We start from the raw sequence: 22,433 nt of genomic DNA on the forward strand, positions 1-22,433 counted from the left end.
TCTTTCCCATATTAGTCCATTATTTATAGAGCATGGAATATAACAACTGAAAATTAGAGTAATGAAAATAATTGAGTGGCTAGTAAAGGAAAGTATACTAACACACAGGTTTTGTGTAATAAATAAAATTTGGCCAGGTATAGCAGGAGGTAGATCGAATAGGAATATGCTAAAATATTATTGACAGTATCTGATCCATCTTTAACAATGTGTCTGCGGTTTAACAGACATTATCACAGCATGGACGAATTCAGCCACTATGACTTGCTGGATGCAAGCTCACACAGAAAAGTTGCTGAAGGACACAAGGCAAGCTTCTGTCTTGAAGATACCTCCTGTGATTATGGATATTATAGGCGGTATGCATGTACAGCACATACGCAGGTAAGAGTTGGTTCACAGACAACTGAAGTTTCTTTTCCCCCTCTAGTTTATAGTTGGATAACTTACCTGTCAATCATCTGATGCCCTAAATTAGCTGATGCCCTAACTAGCTTCTGAAATTCCTTACCTGGCTTCTGAAACTCATAGAGGCCAGGATACTAACTTGAAGACCTGTAGTTTACCCAGGTGCTGCTAACTGTGGGTTTCTCACTAAAATGCAGTGACATGCATTAGCCTACCACCACTGGTAACCGAACTGTATTAAAACACACCACAAGTTCTTGTGAGGACTGGTAAAGTCAGCTAAAGGGAATCCAAGACAGTCAGTGTTCATCCCCCCAAAACTGCTCATTGACATTCTTGGCTTGTCCCAGAGTTCTTAACTAGTATTTTCTCCCTTGCAGAGTATGAGGCTGTAAGGTTCTGGATTCCCTTAATACCCATAGCTACTGACTGGCTGTCTGACACAGAAAACTTATAGCATTGTTTTATGCCTGTATAGAAGGCTGTTTCAGAGAATGGCAGCCATGCGAACATTATGGTTGGTCACATACAAATGTGAAACCAGGGACTAGGCCTTATTAAGGGAACAGATGAAAAATGGAATGTACCATTATGATAAACAAATCCATGAAAGACTTCTGCCTTGAGTATTGCATGGAGTCCTGTTCACCACCTTCTCAAAACTGCTACAGAAAAGCTTGAAAAGTTCAAACCAGCCAACCCCAGGAGAACAAGGATGATTGGCAGTGTAGTATGGCTAAAAGACTTCATATACTATTCCTTTTGGAAAAACAGGAGTAAGGCCGAAACTTCAGTGGTCCTGCATTGAAAGAGGAAATCGTTGATATTTACTGTTTCTTAAAATACAGAACTTTAAGAACTGTCAGACAACAGCTTTAAAACAGAGAGGAACGCTCTTTTGACACATGAATGAAGTATTAAATTCCTTGCCATAGGACATTGCAGAGATAAAAATATCTACATAGATAAAAGAAAAAATTAGACAAAGTAATGGAGGCTATTAAACAAAAATCTGGTGGTAACCCATGCCTTAAATACAGTTAAATGCCTGGTGGAAGGAATTTGCCTGAATAAAGGACATTACACATCCATTTCTTATGTTGTTTTCTCCTGAAGCATCTGCGGCTGACCACTGTCAGAGACATGACATGAGGATGATGGATCTGTGGTTTAACTCAGTGTGGCCATACTTATACATAAACTTGTGTCACTTATTCTGCAGCTTTTAATCTAGGAGGTAGTTATTTTATCACAGCGAAATGGCAGTTATGCTTCACTGGCTGACGTGTCCACATTTGAATTTTAAATATAATGAATGATCTGCAATATATAAAAGCTTTGAAGAGGTTTTATAAGTACCTTTCCTCCTTCTGTAGACTATGACATCTAGCTAAGCAATGTACATATTTTACAGCTGGATTATTTATGTCACTAGAATCATGGCTATGTCAGCATTTCCACTGGAAGCCCATATTTCGGGGGTTTGTAATTGGACTGTAAAACTTTCCTCCAGCCTCAGACTTGGCACATGTATGCAAGAGTCTGAGCTGATCACCAGCTGGGTCAAGAGGGAATTCCTACAGGACTTGGGTTTTCTGCACTCTGTGTGTTGCCAGAACAGATCAGCTTTAACTGTGGCCAATGCAGATTGCTTTAGGCAAAGACACTAGATTTGAACCACTGATACATTCATATCTGGGGAGTCTTACTAATGTACTGAACAGCAAAGAAATTTTAGAAAAGATGAATCTGGAAGAAAGGCTATGTTTTCAGTTCTCTCAGATCCTGTGTCACTATTTGCCTAAAAAGACACCATTTCCATGCAAAATGCAACGTGAAAATGACATCTATAGTGAAAAGTTGCATTGTTCCTGAGGGTAGAGAAAGGTTCCAACACAGTGATCAGGTTTGTACTCAAGAACCTCAGAAGCTCCTCACTCAAGATTTACAGATATTTAGGTCCAGTCTTTGGTCAGATTTTATTGTACGTTCTGAAAAGAACAGGGAATCATAACATCAAGAGTCTTCACATAAGAGGAGTTCTGTAACCCGTGATAATAAAATACAGATATCTCACAGATAAACAACTGTCAATATTTTAGCTGCTTCTTATGCAGTGGTAATAAAAGTGCAGTGTGTAGAAGTGATATGTTAAGCCTTAACATCTTCTAGTTTACATACACAAATAAAATGGCAAGGAAAAAATAAGACTCATTTTCTGAGGTAATTTGCTTAGTCAAGTGTGATGGTTAAGTGAACTTCAGTTTGATTGTCCCTAATATCTAGAATGTTATTATTTCTAATGACTAACTTTTTTTTTTTTTTACATCCATCTTAACTTCATTTTTAAGGGTCTGAGCCCTGGCTGCTACGACACTTACAATGCTGACATAGATTGCCAGTGGATTGATATTACAGATGTAAAACCTGGAAATTACATTCTGAAGGTAGGGTATTGGGAGAGGGGAGGTTTGGGTTTTTTGTTGTTTGCTTTTTAAAGAAATAAACCATAAAAATACATCCTTCTGAATGTAAGTTATCAGCTGAAACCTGAAAGTAGACAACATTGTGCTTTCTTCCCTTAAGGTGAGTGTAAACCCCAGCTACTTGGTGCCTGAATCTGATTACTCCAACAATATAGTACGCTGCGATATACGTTACACAGGCCACCATGCATATGCCTCTGGCTGTACAATTTCACCGTAAGTACTTTCCTTCGTTTTTTGTCACTGTTCAATATTCATGGTAGTAAGCTGACAAACATATTTATAAACCTTATGAGATTTACTTTATTTTGAACAAACTAAGTCCCACTATTAGTTCTAGTGATAACAGTTTCTTGAGTTACTTGTTTCTTGGGTTTCAGGATTCAAAATTAGTGGGAATTTTGTTCTTGCACTTGTGCCATCAGGTTATATAGCACTTTGAAAACTGCTGCTGCTGTCTGGTAACTACCTCTGGCTCACACCCTTTTTTTTTATTTGAAGTAGAACCTTTCTGTTTTCATTCAGTAGCCATTTATAGCATCCACAGAGAACAGCTGAGCAGTCACAGAGCTCTTAAGACATTCTGCAAAATCCCACACATGTATGTTACTTTGCTGCTGCTGCTGACACAGCAGCCATCCTCCCTGAAACAGTTCTTTCACACATACTCCATTTGCAGTTGAGTTCTTAAAAAGTTTAAACAATGCCAAAACTAGCTAATTGATCTGTTAGAAAAATTTTCTTACGCACAAAAAGCAGTCTTCTCTAACACAGAGGTAAACAGTTCTCAGGATAATGTATTAGTTCCTCATACAAAATATTTATCAAGTGATTTCATTTGGATTTCTTAAGGAGTATTAACATTGTATAGAGGTTCATGTGAAATAAATTCCAGAACATTAAATGAAAAGTAAAATAGATGCTAGTGTAGTCTTCTATAATAGTGTCAGTGAAACAAATACACTGAATTAAATGATTGGCTTAATTAGCCTTACAAATATTAATTCCTTACTTTGCATTAGGAAATCAGTAGCTAAATGAGGCTAAAATGAGAAACATTGTTTCAGGCCAGTGTGGAGATTTGTATTTATAATCACACTTTGATCATAAACATGACAAGTTAAATGGCTGCAGCAAAATCCTCTGTTCTCATCATGTGGTGGTCAGACTTGCAAGAAATGGAGGAAAAAGAACAGGTGACCTGCAAATCACGAGTGATTATTTTTGGTGGACCTGAGGCAGAAGCTTTTGAAGTACTTCTCTGTAACAGGACTGACTAATTGGTACTTCTCAGAGCACAATTTCTGCTCATGCTCATGCAGAAGGGAAAACACTTGCTTCATGTTTTTAAACTTCTGGACTCCCCATCTTACCTCTGTAAATGTTATTGAGTACGTAGAATCATTAAGATTGGAAAAGACCTTTAAGATCATAAAGTCCAGCTTGTCAGCCTAGCACCAACCACCCTGTTCATCATTAAACCATGTCCTCAAGTGCCATACCCCCATGTATTTTGAGCACTTCCAGGGGCAGTCTGTTCCAAAGATTTACAGCCCTTTCTGTGAAATTAATTTTCCCTAATACCTAATCTAAACCTCCCCTGGCAGAACTTGAGACCATTTCCTCTCATCCTGTCACTTGTTATATGGTAGAAGGGGCTGACCCTCACCTTGCAACAGCCTCCTTCCAGGCAGCTGTAGGGAGCAATAAGGTCACCCTCATCCTCTTTTTCTCCAGACTAAACACCCTATTTTATATCTCTATCTCATATACATATATCCATGGAGGGCAAGGAAAGAAAATTTTTGTTACTGTTTCCTGACCTTTTGCCTTTACGCTGACAAATGGGTATTTAGCAGATACACTTTTTGTACCAGCTTGTTCACCTGTATAACATTATTTATTTTCTTTTGACAGATACTGAGAAAGACGCAAGAAAATAGATGAGATCATGCCAAATGTTTTGAACTGAAGTATCATTATATAAACTTCAATAGGATGTAAACACTATAGAAACAAAACTACAGAACATACACTCCCACACCTTATGTGATTTTGAAGCACTTCAGCTGCTTCCTAACCAAAACTTAACTGGATTTTAAGAATTTAAATTGGCATTACTTTTATTACTATCGAAATGTGTGGAACTGTTGATTCATGCACAGATACTTTAAATTTTGAAAATCTAACTCATTCATAAAAATACGGCCACTTCTTAGCTCCTGAAAATTTGGAGTTTGGGTGATAATAGACTTCAGTGGGAATACGACTGGTGGGTGAGTTGAACATATTTTAAAAGGTAGAAAAAAATTTATGCAAAATGAATAAAACATGATAGAAAGTACTAACATCAGCCATCTCAGAAAGTACCATAATGAAAACCAGCTTAAGAGTAATGCTACAGTACCGTTAAAATAATACTTGCTAGGACACATTGATATGAATGAGAGAAGCATGTTCAGTTTTCAAGGAATATTAACATATAGCAGAGAAATACATATATATGATATATATCAGTTATACCCCTGCAAGAAAAGTTATGTTTACATTTTTAATACATTAGAAATTTTTCCATTTTCATAAGTAAAATACAGATGGGGTTTTGAAATAAACCCTTCATCTGTGAAAATGAATTAAAAAACCTTAGCCACCTTTCTATGTTCAAGAGATTTTTTCAAGGTGGGTCTTTTAAAAGACTTCTGCAAACTTAATGTGGATAAAAATAATACCTGTCAAGAAATGGGCACTTGGAAATGATGAAGAGTCTCAGATGTGGTCATCTGAAAAACATCCAACTTGAACAGGTTAACCATCGAAGTAATGCAGTCAGTTAACTCAGGTGGCACCACAAACAGAAGTAGGTCAGAATCTCTAACAAAGTATTTTTGTCCTGAAAAGCCTACTACCTGCTTCCCCCTTAAGTACTGTAGTTGACTTTAAAATGTATATATCAGTATTCAAAATAATGAATTTGAAAATAGATGATACAGAGAGGGAGAACAAAAGTCAATGTATTTAACATCCTACTTTAGGCTGTTCAGACACCCAATACAACATTGTTAAGGGGAAAAACTTCCAGCCCTAATTAATGTTTTTGCTGAACTGCTTAACTGGTGCTGGGTACACTATGCCTCCTCCCATCCCCAAATTATTTTGCTCTTGCAGTGCACCCTGCTGTAAGCTACAGTAGCTGTGATTTTTGTTTTAAACTGTGAAATAACATATCACAAGGGGATCTGGCATTTTTTTTCAGAAGATTTCTGATCATGTAAAATGAAGGATTTATTTTTGAAACAAAAGGACCTAGAAATATTGATTTGTATTGGTTAAGTTTAATCAGCAGTTCAAAGCACCTAATCAAACATGGAAAGCTCAATATATTAAAAAAATTGAAAAACTGATGTGTTATTCAGTATAGTTAAATGAAAAATCTGAGGAGTATAGAGAGATTTTATCACTTTTGAGAATACTTCAGGCAGTATTTGGAAGAATTTTATGTGCTAGAACCCTATGGATTCAATTTGGAAGTTTGATGAATTATCCTTTCAGGATCAGCTGTTCTTTACTACATATATTTAAGCTTATTTCATTAATATAATGTATTTCCACCTTAATCGTGACTTGGTTAAAAATTTGCACAACTAGTATATCTACTTAAAAACAATCAAAGAACCAGCAACCTGGTGATTACTTCCCACCAGTGGGAGAGGGTGCAGAATGAATACCATTTATACTTGCAGGTCCCATTTTGCTGCGAGATCCATTTTAGCAATCAGTAACCAGTATGGGCAACAAACAGAAGCAAAATTTGGAAACTTGATTTATTAGAAAGCCATTTCTCTGCAAACATGAGGGCCTATTTAGTTGAGGCTTCTGAAATCTCAGCCCAAAGAGATTTTTAAGTTTAAGAGGTGTTAAAGGATGCAAGCACGTTCACCTTTCTCTAGACTTAGGTCAAAGCAGCTTGGGCAATGGACATAAAAGCTGCTGAATGGAAGCTAGGCTGTGGGCACAGGCTGCTTCTTGGTAAGAGGTTGTGTGCTCGTACCTCATTGTGCCTGATTCTGAATGTGGGATATGAGAGCATTAACTGGAAACAGAGCAGCCACAGAAAGTGAGGTTATCCCTTGGCTCATGAGGCATTAACCTGTTCACATGTCTGTACCCAGACTACTTGCAGAACACCACTGAAGTCAGCAAGGAGCCAGAGGGCCTTGAGCATCTATGTAGGTGGAGCAAGTGGGAATGGCCTGGTTCGGAAAGGTGTTGGAACACTATAACTGAATATTGGGGATATTGTAGCTACAAAAGTGTAGCTTTTTTTTTTCCGTAGCAAAATATTGTATTTGTTTTGAAATGTGTGTTAAGCAACATGACAGTGATGTACAATAGCACAAAAATTGCCTAAGATATCATGAACAGTCTGTTTAGAAAAACAAGGGATTTTAGGATTAAAAAAAAATGAAGGAATGTGACGTTAACCCTGTCTAACTATAGTAAATCACAACACAGAAGAGTTTATTATATAGCATGTGTAGAAGTAGTTCTACATAGGGGAGTGCCAACCAGTATTTTTAGTACCTTGGCTCTGCAGATTTGATCCAGACACTTTAACTTTTTTCCATACTGGAATATATTTATGGGTTTACGTGCATTTTTATTGAAAAACACTTATAAACAATTTTGACAAAAGTCTTTTATTTTTGCAGCAAATTCTATTTGGATTCCATTTTATGAGATATTTGGCTTATTCCCATCATCTTTGAAAGGTATCTTGCCATTCATCTCAGTGGGAGAAAAAAAAGATTTAAGTTTTGTGGGAATTCTAGTACAATTTGCTGTCCTGCAGTCTGCAATTTCTTCTGAAAAGGCAGATTGTAAAAATGTGTGTGAAGCAATTACCTCCCACATTTCAAACCTTTATGTAAAAATTGCACATAAGGAACATAGTGTATGCCACGTTCATTACAGGAGAGGTTTGTTATGTATTTTTTTTAATCCTGAAATGCATTTGATATGTGCATATTTCTAGACAAAAGCGTAACAAAAATGACAGATTGGTCACCAATGGAACCAACATACTGTGTAGACGATGTTTCTGTGTTAGTAAAAGTCTACTCATTTTCTCTCTGCTCTAGAGTTTACTATGCAGTGTGGAATGAGTGCAAACACCAAATATACCTTCTTATAGTCATCAGTTCATTGTTTGCAGTGTGCTCATTCAAAACCAGCAGGGTGAATTTTATAAATGAGACATTGAAAGGTGGTTTATCCTGTGTCTCACATTTATGCCGATGTGGCATTTTCATTTCTTCCAAATCCTAAAAGGTGCTGAAAGATTTTAACTTGAATTAAAACCAAAGAATATGTTATTGGGAGGTTTTTATTATGCAACTAAATGCTACAGATACAGTGAAATGCCACTTGTTTTTGCAACTTTTTTGAAGGTTTTTCATTATTTCTTTCACTTTTCTTCCAAGAGTCTTGATTTCAATAACTCTGCATCTTTACCTGAAGAGCTCTAATTTATAATATTCAGGCACTAGCTTTGTATTCTTCATTGCACTTTCATATTCTTGTGTTACATGCCCGTATTATGGTTGCAAGTTTATGTGAAAATGACTTGAATAAAATGTTTCAAGCGTTCTACTTGTCAAAGTCTTATACTTAATAGGTCCGAATCCATCTCTCAGTGAGAAAACTTCAATTAAGGTTCTATCTATATGAAAATGAGGAGGATTCTGTCATGATGACATGGTCTCAGAAGAAGTGTCACAACAAGTTAGAAACAAGAAAGAAAAGTTTGCAATGCACAATAAATTAGCCCTCACACTAGTCAACACGTGAAGCTGTAACAGGATGAGGCATGTGGTTCATCTGAATACAGGATTTCCTTACTATATTGTCTATCTCTGTAAAAACAGAAAGGACTTTCAGAATTTCTGCTCCAAAAACTACACTGTCGTGGAAAGAATATTTGAGCAGTCGATGATAGAAAGTCTGTGTACTCTAGAAAACTGACTAATGCATTAAACAGTTACTGCAAACCCATTTTATCCCGTGTTATTGACATTCGCTGAGTATAAACCAACATCCTGCTGCGTCTCAAAGTGTATGCTAAACTGATGAAACAGGCTGCATTGTGAAGCATCTCTTGTGCCTTCACCAAGGAACCAACACAAAAGAGCATGGTTAAAAACTCTGGAGTGTTCACTGTAGTAAGAGGTTGTCAAACATTTAAATATCAACAAATGGCACTCTTGTCTTTGAGTAAATGAAAACAAAACCAATGTAATATCTTTTAAAATTCATAAAATAAATGTAGAATTATTTCAGATATAAACCACTTTGTGTAATGTTTTTGTAATTTATTTAACAAAATTATTCCTGTCCTACTACTTGGAGCTAAGAGTTTCAAACTGAGAACTTCTTCAAGTGCTATCCCTAGAGCACAGAACTCAGTGTGGATCAGAATCTGTGAGATGCAGCAAAAAAATGCATGCAATAATTGCAGAAAATGCATTAAACTCTATTAAAAATAAAGCATCTCCTAGTTACCAAGTATCTCCTACCCACTATTCTACTATCTCATTTTCACATCAGATCATCTGTCTAGTATCACAAAATGAGCTATTACCAGTCTACATTTAGAATGCACCGCAACAATTTTGGTTAATAAAGCATTGCTGTAACTGAATTTTCATTCAAGCCCTGTTTCTCCTGATCTAATAATTCCATAAAAACTGATGAAAGAAATACTTATGCCTGTTTAGAAGTCTTTCAAATAGTGTTATCAATAGTACACCCGTCTTTCCTTTTTTAAAAAAAATCACATTTAAACTAGTAGTGAGTGTCTTAAAAGACACTGAAAAATCTGAGACTCTTTGGCTGCTAAGTCTGAAGTGAAAAAATTGTGCATCTAAAGCACCCTGGAGTATGTGAGAGTATGTACTTGGCTGAAGACGTTTCTTCTATGGTGTGGTACTAAACTGGAAGGAATGGCTCTCAATGTTCTTAGACCTAATAATCACAGAATGAAGTAACTTTCCATATCACTATAAAAAGAAATTGGTAGCACTTTGTGAGAGGTCTCTGTCTAAACAGTACTGCAGATAAGAGTTATGTTAAAATCATGTATATACTGAATATGTTATGTTGTTATAATGAACAGAAAATGTTCTAAACTTTATCAACAACTTCCAGGCTAGTTCATTGGGTTTATCAGTTCACAGATAAATTGCCCAGTTACACGTAAAAAATATTATCAGGTCTCCACCATCACTACTCATTTGCACAGTGTATTAAGGCTGTGATCCAGGTGAGTCACTAAGTACCAGTTAAAAGTATTAGTAACCCATTAAAATATGAAGCAATGCCAGTAACCTAATCTCTCTTTTCTCATTCATGTTGAGTGTATGTTATCTTTTTTCTTTTCCTTAAAGTAAGAGCTCAGAAATGTTCCTGAAGACAAAAAAATAGATGTTTTGAGAAGTCAGGCTTCCTTCAGGAAGAATTCTGTGGCCACAAATTACAGCTATAATAATGCAGCAAGAAACTTGCTCAAATGCCAAGACAAACCAATGCTCCTAGATCTCTAAGCACGTGCAAAAAAGCACTTTGGAACATAAGCTCGTTAGAGTCTTGGTTTGGTTTTTTTTTTTCAAACTATTCGCAATCTTTAACTTTTTGGTCTTTAATGTGAATCAGCTCTTAAAATAGGGTGCTCATCTGCTAAAAGAAAGGTAAACTGTCCATGTTATAGCTGATGACATCTACCAGTAGAAATTACTGAAGAAATTTTCCTTATCTTTTATTGGAACCAGTGAAGTCAATGTTTGTTTCGTATGGAATTCAGCTAGGATTTATTTACATACATTACTTAAAGCATTAAGTAATGCAATTCCATTTGCATTGGAAATCTTTAAGTAAGTCTGTATATAGCAGGTAAATGCATGACTTTTTCTATAAAATATAATCCTTCTCTACAAAACCAAAGTAAATGTGTTTGCATGTTTTATTTTGGTGCTTTTGGCCTTAAATGTTGTTCCATATGGTACAGTGAAAATAACAGGAACAAACGCCACTGGGAAATGGAAGGTTATTTGAATTTCTCATTCCTCTGAGAAGCAATGCCGTTCAAGAAGATAGTATCACATATACTGACATTCATTCAGGATGTGGGAAAGCCTAAACAAGTGGGGCAAAAGAAGCCTAGGTACCAATACAAAATGGATCAACTGAAATGTTTAGTCTTCAATAACTTAACACAGGATGGAAGAATGGGCAGGAATTGCTGGGCTATATTAAGACACAAAGTTTGCAGGAGAGGGAGACAGAAGTGGCCATACCACCGAGTAACACTACATGTTCCTGCCATTTGACTCCAATGCCATCCTAAGTGAAATACACTGAGGTATTATACAATGACTACATGTTTGAGACACTTTCAGTAACTCCCATGTGGTCAGGAGTACATGTGGTAGGAAGAGACCTCTAAATGTAATATAGGTCAAACCCACTGATGAGGCAGGATCCCCTTGAAATGGCTACCCAGGAATGACTCACTCAAGATCTGAATGTCTTCAAGGATAGAGACTCCACAATCTTTCTGGGCACCTGTGTACTGGGGAACCCAGAACTTGATCCAGCATTTCAGATGTGGCCTCATCTGTGTTTAGCACAGGGTAAGGATCACCTCCCTTATACTGCTGGCAGCCCCTGATGCTGCTGGGCTTCTTCAATGAGACACAGAAAAAGACTGTTCTTCCTAAGAATGTAATATGTAGTAAGGCCTCCGACACCATAAGGGATTACATATTCTACATGTTTGCATGTATTTAAGAGCAGACATGTCTGCAGACAGGAAATCCATAGGGGATTACTAAACACAGTAAGATTCAATATCACAAGATATTGAACTGTGAAACTGGAAGCTTGAAGAGATGGAAGTTGCATAATGCATCACTCTGTGCTCCTCTATCCTATGCTTAAAACATCCCTTTTAGACTTCTGTTGAAGATACCAGGCTAGATGGACCTTTGGTCTGATGCAGAGCTGTTCTCAGGCATTGCAAAATGCTACATGAATTGTACAATGTATTATATTACACACCCTGCAGGAATTTACCAGGTTCCTGAATTCATTTGATTATGAAAGATAACTATATTTAAATAAACAACACTGCTAAAGACTAATTACAAGTTCAAAACTTGTTTCAATTAAGTAGTAGGAAAAGCACCTGAAGAAAAATTCAATGAAGCTTTTATGCCACATCCCAGTCAAATGAACTCCCAGTGTCAGAATGGCACACAAAAGTCAAATGTTTTTTAGTGTACAAAGACCCTTCAGTTTTTCACATTCTTTCAGAAGCACCCACATATACCTACCAGAATAAAGTTTTAAAGATACCCTCTCAGTTCTTCAAACTGGCAGTATAATCAAAGGACAGAGATCACCATTTAAAAGGGCAATATTTAGTAGCTCTTCAGAAATGTTCATATCATGCATACAACTGGTTTGCCATGGGACTTATGAACCAACACCATAAGGTCATTATATTAAACAACAGACAGCACATACAATAAATGAAGCAATCTTGATTATTCTAAGATAGTAAGTTCTAACAGTTGTGATTGGTTGCTAAGGATATGGATAGTGTAACAAAAATGTTCAAACAGCAGTTGTTACTTTGTAAGAAAATACCACAGGATGCAAATCTGTAAATATATTTTTAAACCCTCAGTTCATACACAGTCTAGTCATCAAATTTAATCTTTTTCCCTTGGAATGCTGCAATTTGGGACATTTGTTCTCTCTGTTTCCTGCTTGCTTCCCATGAAGGATGAAGACGCTGCTCCAAACATGCTTTCTTATTGTCATGTTTAATACCTGAAACTTTTGCAAATGGTTGCTTCTTGAACTGTGGTTCCTTTTTAAGAAAACCTGTGCAAGTACAAAACAAAGCATTAACTACATCATGAGCCTTCATAAAAATATGCAACTAGCTTGGGATTACAGACATTCCTCACCTTGCAGCCCAGTTAACTGTCACTTCATAGACTGCAGATAGTTAAGATTTATTATTACTGACTACAGTCAAAATTTGTGTACACAAATATCCAGCACAGACTAAACCTTTTTCTTCACAATAAACCAGTGAGATATTACATAATGCAACTCAATATGGCTGCAATTATATCCTTGAGCTAATGAATTCCAAAATGGTACCATATACTATAAATGAAATGAAATATTCCATTTCCAGGTGCTATTGAAGGAGTTACTTATGAGACAAGGCACTTGTTACATATCATAGTCTGGTACCTTTACCTGTGCACAAGTAACACTAACTGCCTGACAGACGCACAAGCACTTTCCTGTGTAAACCCTAATTTTAAGTATTTCTAATATTAAAAATACAGAAGACAATATCAACAGATTAAAAAGAAAGCTCAACAATGTGACCATTTCAACAACAAATATTAAAATATGTGCCACAAAATTGAAAAGAAACCAACTACAGCCTATCACAACTAGACTGCAGAGGCTACAAAATCTCAAGATGTTTTTACTCTTGTAATGTTATTAGGTTAAATAACACATACCTGTTCTCCCATTTTTGAGAGGCTGGTCTTCATTATTTCTAATAATAAAAAAGAGGATTTAGTATTTTGCATGAAATTTGTTTACAAATTTGATTACAAACACCTGTGAACAACAAATCAACATCATCGTAACACTTATGCAATGACTTTTCAAGCGTAATATATAAACTTCTGAAATATTGTTTCAATCCTTGTTAAAAAAGAAGTAAAAATAGAACTATTCATAAGTGTATGATTTCGGATGCAGGTTTAGTTAGGAATCCTATGCACATGTCAGTGCTAACGTGAATATGAAAAGTATGTAATGTCAAGAAAGTGCAAGAATATGGGCAAGTAGTTTGTGTGAGAATGTTCTAAGCTTTAATGGACCGAAATTCTGTTTCTTTGGTAAGGTCTACTAAAAATCACAACTTTCATTACTGTGAAGGATGGAGGAAATGGAAAACATAACAAGGGGAAAAGGTTTACCTTCTTCTGTTTTGAGATTTCAGATTAGAGACCGACAAAGAACTGCAGAACACTGACTCTAGCTTGCTTGCTTTTGCAGGTGTTTTTCTTTCTTCCATGAACAAATCTTGCACTGGCCCAGGCACTGTACTCTTTTCTTTCTTCACTATATGTTTCTCAAGTCTATCCTTTTCTTTTATTGAAGAAAGACTAGTATCTGCTGCTATCTTTTTCTTTCTTTTTACTTTGCCAATGAAGAAATCATCATTGCTGTCACTGTCAGAATCTGACGACTCATTATAAAACCTCTCTTCAGTACTATCATCAAAGTATTCCTTTTCACTAGGATGCTCCTCATCACTATTATAAATTCTTTCTTTTGTTGCATTTAATTTGTTCATACCCATATTTTCTTTCCTTTTCTGATAGCCAAGTTTCTTTCCCGTTTTGTTCTGAGTTACTGCTTGCATTTCTATTGCTTTAAATGAATGTTCTTCTGGAGCATATTCTCTCTCCATTTCCACAGTTTTCTGCTCAGATTCACTCTCACAAAGTTCTTCAGCCACCCTGTCAGCTTCTGTTTTCATACTCAGTTTTGTTTTGTGTTCACATCCATGCTGTTTTTGAGATAGTTTAAGTACTTGGTCATCCAAACTGCTATTGCAATGTGCTGATTTAGGCTGTTCTTCTGATGTAGCCTTTTTCAAAGGAGTGGCTTTGTCTGGGCTCTTTCTTGCATCCTTAAAAGCTTTTACAGCAGCTGTACCAAGGACAGAAAAATATTTTGTTGCAGCTACATGACTTTACACAAATTATATTTATATACTAAAACATTTTTGCAAGCTAAATGCATTGACGAAGCCTTCGTCCTTATTTACTGAACACATGGGACAAGACATACCTTAGAGTACAGTATCAACAAAAGTGAGGGAAAGAACTTGAAATTATTATCAATAGAATATACTATGAAACCTGGGTTTAACTGTGAACTTCTCTTTTAGGAAATAATCTGCAGCTCATAATCATGTTCACTTAGGGCACTACTTTGTGCGCAAAATTGCAAGCTAATAACAATGGGTATTTGATATGCTCTGTTACTAACAAAGTAACTTTGTGACATTATTGCTAGGACTTGACCCTTTTTAGTATCAATTTTAAGTGGAAAATTTCAGTTTCAAGAGAACAGGAGATAACCTAAAGAACCAGGAAAGACACCCTAAGGATTCTGGGGACAGTTTTCAGGGAAGATTAATAAAGTCATTTGCAAAGCCTTTTAGCTGCCTTTGGAAACTCAGCTGTAATGCTCCTTTTACCTTTGCATATGCATGTTATTGTGCTCATTGCCAGTTCATTACTATTTAATTTAGAGATGCTCCATTACATCCATCTAATTTTTAGAGTTCCCATTACATGCCTTCTTTATTCAACACCCAATATCTTAAATGTCATCTTGCATACTGTCACATATAAGCCCATTTCAACCAATAAAAATGACTACAAGTGTGTGGCACTTGTTCCACTGCAGTTAGAGTAATTACAGAATTTTTTACTGTTGTTTATGTCAGGAATACACAGGAACAAGGTTACACACCAGTAAGCTACTGAAGTAATAAACAAGCTAATACAATATTTCATACCTTTCAGTTCAACAAATCTGGGCTTCAGGCTGGGGTGTGTTGCAAGTCTTGCCATGGCTCGCTCAGCTGCGGTACAATTTGGCTATACAAAACAAATTCAAAGGCACGAAGTCAACGGAATGGTGATTACTTACATAAGCCAGTGCCAGTTATTCTACAATTCATACTAATGTGATTCTGGATTATGACCTGAGCAAGATGAAAGCTTATGATGCTATCGTAATTTTTTATTTTTCTTGTATTGCTATCATTCTAAAAGCAGAAAAACCTGACTGCCTAAACACTGACAGAAACATAACAGACATGTACGTTTCATACTTCTCAAGTACTGAACAGGCATAACATGATGTTTTTTTAAAGCATACCAGACACATCTTTCAGAGCAAACAAACTGATATTACATTCACTATTTCTTATATGTGCAAAGCAAATTCAAAAACCCATTGAATAAATAACATCATATTGGTAGAAGGCATTCTGCTTGAAGGAATACAGGAGCTTCCAAGAAGCGCAGTATAGATACCACGAAAGTAGGCAAAATGACATAGCAAGTATTGAAGGAATATACATTAAATGTTGTTGAGAGCCAAGGTCTAACATGATCTTAAAGACAAACAATGTTGAACTTGATGTGGTAGAATACTGGAACTCCGCTACCTGATTCAAAGAAGTATGACCTTCTTGCTTTTAATTTGAAGAAAAAAAGATAGAATAAGGTATTGCTTCATTTCTGACCCTTTGATAGATTAGAAATCACAGGCATGACACATCTGAAAAGCTCTCATTTTCAGGTTCTTGTCATCACTCTGAAGAACAAAATGAGAGGTATCTAAGACATTCCAAAGACAGCTTTGTCTTCTGGGGGTTTTATTTCTTTGGATTTTTGTTTTGTTTTGATGTTGGTTTTGGGGTGTTTTTTTTGAAGGGAGGAAAAGGAGGTGTAACACATTTGTAAAACACAAATTTAGCAGGAACATATCTTAAAGCTGCAGTGGAATTCTTTGGGAGAGAGGAGAGAAGACACCTTTCTCCCCTCATCCTAGTGGTACTGCAATGGATATATGTTCCAATTGTTGCTATCTCTGATTTGAGCTATATGCTGCAGGAAGTATCACAGCAGAAGCCACACAAACAAACTGATGATAATACTCATAAAGAACCAGGCAAGTGTCCTGTGACCAAGCTGGGCTGATTTTGATGTCCATGAATTCAACACAGCATACTAGATCTCCCATCCTGAGAAACCACAACAGATGGAGCCTAAGCCACACGTGTAACTGGTAGAGAACAGGGGTTAGAGGTGGTATTGGCTCTGCCCTGGGATGGTGTTACCATTCTACAGAGCAGACAAGATGGTGCTGTGCTTTGTATTTGTAACTAAAGTATTTTAGAGTTGGTAACACACCAGTGATTTAGTTACCACTCAGCAGTGCTTGCACAGCATCAAGGACTTCTCTTGTTTCTCACTCTGTCCTTCCAACAGGCAGGCAGGGGGTAGGCAAGAAGCTGGAAAGGAAACACACCTGGTACAGGTGATCCACGTGGACCAATAGATATTCCATTCCAATATCGAGTCATACTTAGCAATAAAAGCTTGAGGAAAGCAAAAGGAACGAGGGGATGTTTGTGGCTATGGCATTTGTCTTCCCAAGTAACCATTATGTGAAATGAAGCCCTGCTGTCTGAGATGTGGCTAAGCATCTGCCTGATCATGGGAAGTAGTGAATAAATTAACTATTCTCTGCTAGCACAGAGTGCTTTGATTCACATATAGAAGTGTCTTTAGCTCAAGATAGAAGTTTTTCTCATTTTTGCTTTTCAGATGCTATCCCCATACTGTGGGGGTGGGGCGAACCAGCAGCTGCTCGGTGCTTAGCTGCTTGCTGGGGTCAAACCACCACAACACAAATGCTACCTAATACATCAGCAATGCACGTTTATAGCAGCTGACTTGATCCACTTCACCACTTGAGTGCTCAGAATGTTACCTGTTGCATGTACATTTTCTTCTAATAGAATCATGAGACTCAGAGTATAAACAGTTATATATTCATTGCATAAAGATTGATGGACACTTCCCACCAACTACTAGCCCAGGAGAGTCACTTTCAGTGCTTTGGTCTGAAGAAAACAAGAGCAGAAGGCAGCACTGCAACTGCAGCAGTCAGTACTTCTAAATGCAGAAACATTTAATTGGTTTGCAAAATGCAAATCTTCTTCCTCAAGCAATGATAAGCAAATCCCATTTTTTTCTTGCTTTTTTCATAGTCCTAGAGCTTACAAAATATACTCTGGATATGTCCGACCATATTCATATTTGAAGCGCAGAGCATCTGGGAATTCCAGTACTTTCCCCTGAAGTATCTACTACTACAACATTATTTCTTCAGGTCAAGAAAAACTGGAAAAATGTATTCTCTGAAGACTGTCTACAGAACTATGAAGAGTGGCCAGAGGAGAGAGTCAAAAGATGGATCCATTTCCAAGGGCCACAGGCTGTCTTACTTTCAGGCCAGTCTAGCTGAGAACTTGAAAACTGAATTTTGATCCCCATGTGACAATGGTGCATGCTGCCACCAAATTCCTGGGACAGAATGCTCACATTTCTGAAGATCAAATGCTATTTTCTTTGGAGATTTTTCTTTAGATGGAAAATCTATTTCTGAACTTAATTAATACACTTTTTCCCTCAGCTACTTCCTGTGGGTTTTGAAAGAATATACCATAAAGTTCAGAAAGCAGCAGCAGCTTCTGTGCAACATCTGGTGTCCTTCAATTTAAATATTTATAGAAAGAGTTTAAGCATATACAGGCCAATCCATATGGAACAACCACATTTTTTCTTACAGCAAAATACTTTGCTAACACTACTCTAACTGGTATATGGTAGCTAACAAACATAGAATATGACATTCACATTCTTTTAAATTTCCAGTTTTTCTGTGTGTAGCGTTTGTTTTTTTGGCACAGCCAATGCTCATATTATTTTTTTTCTCAAGTATTTTCCAGTATATAAAACCTTATAGAAACATAGAGAATACAAAAAATAAAACTTAACAGAAAAACATCAACTGTATTTCCAAGCAAGAACACGCTTGCCACCCTCCTCCTGCCCCCTGTATGTTTACTTAGATACTGGAATTGTATTATTATGACATATTCCTGCTACATCTTATATTATTTTACACTATTCATTTTTTAATGCAAGAATGAACTAGTACTTAATATAACATTCTCCTTTCTTCAGTGTGCAACTGAGGCACTACAAAGTGAACAAAGCAGCAGAGCAGTGTATGGTCACTTCTCAGGAAGAAGTTGTATTATTGTGCTGGTTTCGGCTGGGGTAGGCTTAATTTTCTACACAGTGTTAAGTACAGGGCTGTGTTTTGGATTTGTGCTGAACAAAGGGTTGAGAAGATGGAGATGTTTCTGTTACTGCTGAGCAGAGCTTACACAGAGTCAAGGGCTTTTATGCTTTTCATACTGCCACGCTGGTGAGGAGATGGGGTGCATGGGAGATTGAGAGGAGACAAGGGTGGGACAGATGACCCAAACTGACCAAAGGGATATTCCATTACGCTATATAGCATAATGCTCAGTATATAAGGCCTGGGGAAAGAAGGAAAATGGGATATTTAGAGTGATGGCAATTGTATATCGAAGTAACTGCTACGTGTGATGGAGCTGTGCTCTCCTGGGGATGACAGAACACCTGCCTGCCCACTGAAGCAGTGAATTAATTCCTTGTTTTGTTTTGCTTGTGTGTTCAGCTTTTGCTTTCTCTACTGAACTGTGTTTATCTCAACCCATGAGTCTTTTAGCTTTTACCCTTCCGATTGTCTCCCCAATCCTGCTGGTCGGGGAGTGATCCAGTAGCTGCATGGGGCTTGGCTGGGATTAAACCACAACAGTTACATACAGAACCACCTGAAAGTCAGTCTCCTCAAACTTTTCATCTTGGTAAGTAATGCATTATTTCTGCATATAATACTAATAACATCTGTCATCACTGACATCAAACACACATATAAGTGAGACAAATTTTGTACAAAGTGGCAATGACTGAGAAGAGAATGGACTTTACAAACAACAAAATGGCAGAGACAATGCTAACCAGGGTAGGCATAAAAAATTGTCCTCAGTTCTGGGCCAAAACAAGATGTCATTGCAATACCCTTTGTAACAGCTTCAGAGAAGAGGTCTCAATTGAAAAAAATGAGAAACAACCAACCAATTTGAAAACCTGTTAATCCACACGTTCTTTCCAGAGCTCTAACTAGTTACAGATGTCCTTCATAATAGAATATGTGATTAATGTGAAGTCACAGCGTGGCTGAAGGTGCCAAATCATGGCTGCAACCCAAGTCCATACCATGACTTCATACTACTTTCATTTTTAACTTCATAGTTACTTTCTGACTGTGAAATGCAGCTAGTTCTCCCTCTTCCTTTATGTCTGTAAGACATACAGTAAGTGATTTGTGGCTATCAGACATGGTGCAGATTTTGGTATGACAGGCAACTGGTTAATGGTATCACTCACTGCTGTCTCTCAGCTTCTGACAGCAAGAGGTCTTTTATTGAGTTTGTCTTGCCTTAGTAATGGGCTGACAAGTCAACTAGGGAATGCAGAAAACAGGTCTCTGATAGATGTGGCAAGACTTTAAAACAGTGGTTCTTCCAAATACAGAAATAACAGGTAGCAATCCCATGGTATTCAAAGATGAGAAACACCAGCAACTAAAGGGCAAAACAGACTCAACTTGCAGAAATATGAATTTAATTCGTTGCCAATCAAATCAGTCATGAGAACTAAAAACTAAATCTCAGAACACCTTCCCCTCATCCCTCCCTTTTTCCTGAGTTCAGCTTCAGTCTCAATTTTCTCTACCTCCTCCCACCCAGTGGCACAGGGGGATAGGGAATGGAGGCTGTGTCAGTTCATCACACATTGTCTGCACTGCTCCTTCCTCTGCAGTAGGGGGCCTCCTCACAATCTTCCGTTGCTCCAGTGTGGGGTCTCTCCCACGGAAGACAGTCCTCCATGAACTTCTCCAGCATGAGTCTTACCCACATGCTGCAGTTCCCCATGAATTGCTCCAGTGCAGGTCCCTCACAGGGTCACAAGTTCTGCCAGCATGGGTGCATTCTCCTGCTCTGGTGTGAGGTCCTCCATAGGCTGCAGGGGAATATCCACTCCAGTGTCTGGAGCACCTCCTCCCCCTCCTTCTCCACTGACTTTGATGTCTGCATGGCTGCTTCTCTGACATATTCTCACTCCTGTCCTCTCTGGCTGCAATTGCTCCTGTGCATTCCCCCCTCACTCCTTCTTAACTATGTTATCCCAGACATGCTGCCACCATCACTGATGGGCTCAGTCTTGGACAGTGGCAAGTCCATTTTGCAGCTGGTGGGCATTGCTCTGTCAGACATGGAGAAAGCCTAGTCTAGCAGCTTCTTACAGAAGCCACACCTGTAGCAAACAAACTGAACACACAAACATTATGAAGAACATTATGAAATTGAACACCCATGGTAACATGGGGTACTCTAAACGATCTTTTTGCTCATCTGTAGAACTGCATGCAATAGAAGGCAGAAGTCTGGAAAACCTATCTGACCTTGCACTGGTGGCAGTAGCATTGACTCAACTCATCACTGCCTTCCACAGACTCTTGAATCCAGCACCAGGGAGAAGCATGAGATTCTCCTAAATACTACCAAGGTACTTAATAACTTCATTTGAATGTCTGGAGTAATGTTATTCTTCTCCCTATAAATCTGTTCACTTAGATTCACCTTCAATTCCACATCCAGTTTGGCTTGTCTTTTATCAAAAAGAAGTTTGATGTATAAACTTGTTTCTATCATTGTCTCCTCTACTTTAGAAAAAGAGTTTCAAAACAGCTCATAGATTCAAACAAAAATATATTTCTTGCTGTTCTTTGTTAGATGCATGATAGAAAATACCTATTATCCAAGCATTTGAAAATGTTTAAAGGCCTTTTAAGAAGTCTAGCTCTTTGCAAGTGTTAAGATGACCATATTTAATTGGAGTACAAAACGGTCAAAAGAGTTTCTTCGGATTAACCTGTTACAACTAAGTTAGCCAACAATACAAGTGTGAGGTAAATGCTTATTTTTCAGATGGGGAAATGGTCAAAGAAAAACACAGTGTTTCATCCCAAACTACGGGAGTGATCTACAGCAGAGCTTGGCATAAACCCTAGACCTGCCTGAGCATGAATTATGCACTTAAACTTCTACTAATTATTTCCTTCTTCTCTGTATGCAACAAATAATTCCTGCATGAATTGATTGTTTCAATAAAGAAAAATCAGAGAAAAAAAAATCCATAATGAAGTAGGCATGGATTCTTAATTATTTCCTCATGGACAGCAGGGTCAACTCTAGGTGTAAGTGGAAACAGCAGGATTGTGGGACAACTCAAATACTGATAACTCTTCTTGGCTTTTTCCAAGGCTAGTAAGAATATGTGCCTATAATCCTCTCAGTCTGGCATCCCACACAACACACATACTTTTAAAGAGAAAAATGTTAACTTCTTAAGGTTATGAAAGAGGACACAAAGCAAGCACCATGAGAACTCCTCCCACCAGCCGTGGTAGTCTAATTAATTGCGACTACCAACACTGAAACCCCTGATGGCCTTTAAGAAAACCTAGAAGCATGCTGAACATTACTTTATGCTATGGGCAAATGTGACCAAATTCCCAGTGGTAAGCCATTGTGAAGGGAGTACTCCCTATTTTTATGTCTTAAAAATTATTAAGAAATATCTGTTATTTTAAAATATTATATAATTTAAGTTGTACATCCAGAACAATTGA

At 37.4% G+C, this 22,433-nt stretch overlaps 2 protein-coding genes across 2 annotated transcripts in view; one reads left to right on the forward strand and one right to left on the reverse strand.

Moving 5' to 3' along the window:
* LOX (lysyl oxidase) overlaps positions 1-3,114 on the forward strand; it is a 6,653-nt gene extending 3,539 nt beyond the window's left edge. The window contains exons 3-5 of the mRNA XM_009075010.1: positions 228-384; positions 2,760-2,855; positions 2,995-3,114. Coding sequence (XP_009073258.1) covers positions 228-384; positions 2,760-2,855; positions 2,995-3,114 — 373 coding nt within the window. The remainder of the gene's footprint in view (positions 1-227; positions 385-2,759; positions 2,856-2,994) is intronic.
* A 9,534-nt stretch (positions 3,115-12,648) lies between these two features.
* On the reverse strand, positions 12,649-15,664 carry SRFBP1 (serum response factor binding protein 1; the record flags this gene model as incomplete). The annotated part of the gene is made up of 4 exons (XM_009075011.1): positions 12,649-12,836; positions 13,499-13,536; positions 13,967-14,705; positions 15,583-15,664. Coding segments are annotated over 4 exons (1,047 nt in total), but the record flags the coding sequence as incomplete, so codon positions are not given.
* Between the last annotated feature and the right edge of the window lie 6,769 nt (positions 15,665-22,433).

This window comes from Acanthisitta chloris, unplaced genomic scaffold (assembly GCF_000695815.1).
Source record: "Acanthisitta chloris isolate BGI_N310 unplaced genomic scaffold, ASM69581v1 scaffold27495, whole genome shotgun sequence".
NCBI lineage: Eukaryota > Metazoa > Chordata > Aves > Passeriformes > Acanthisittidae > Acanthisitta > Acanthisitta chloris.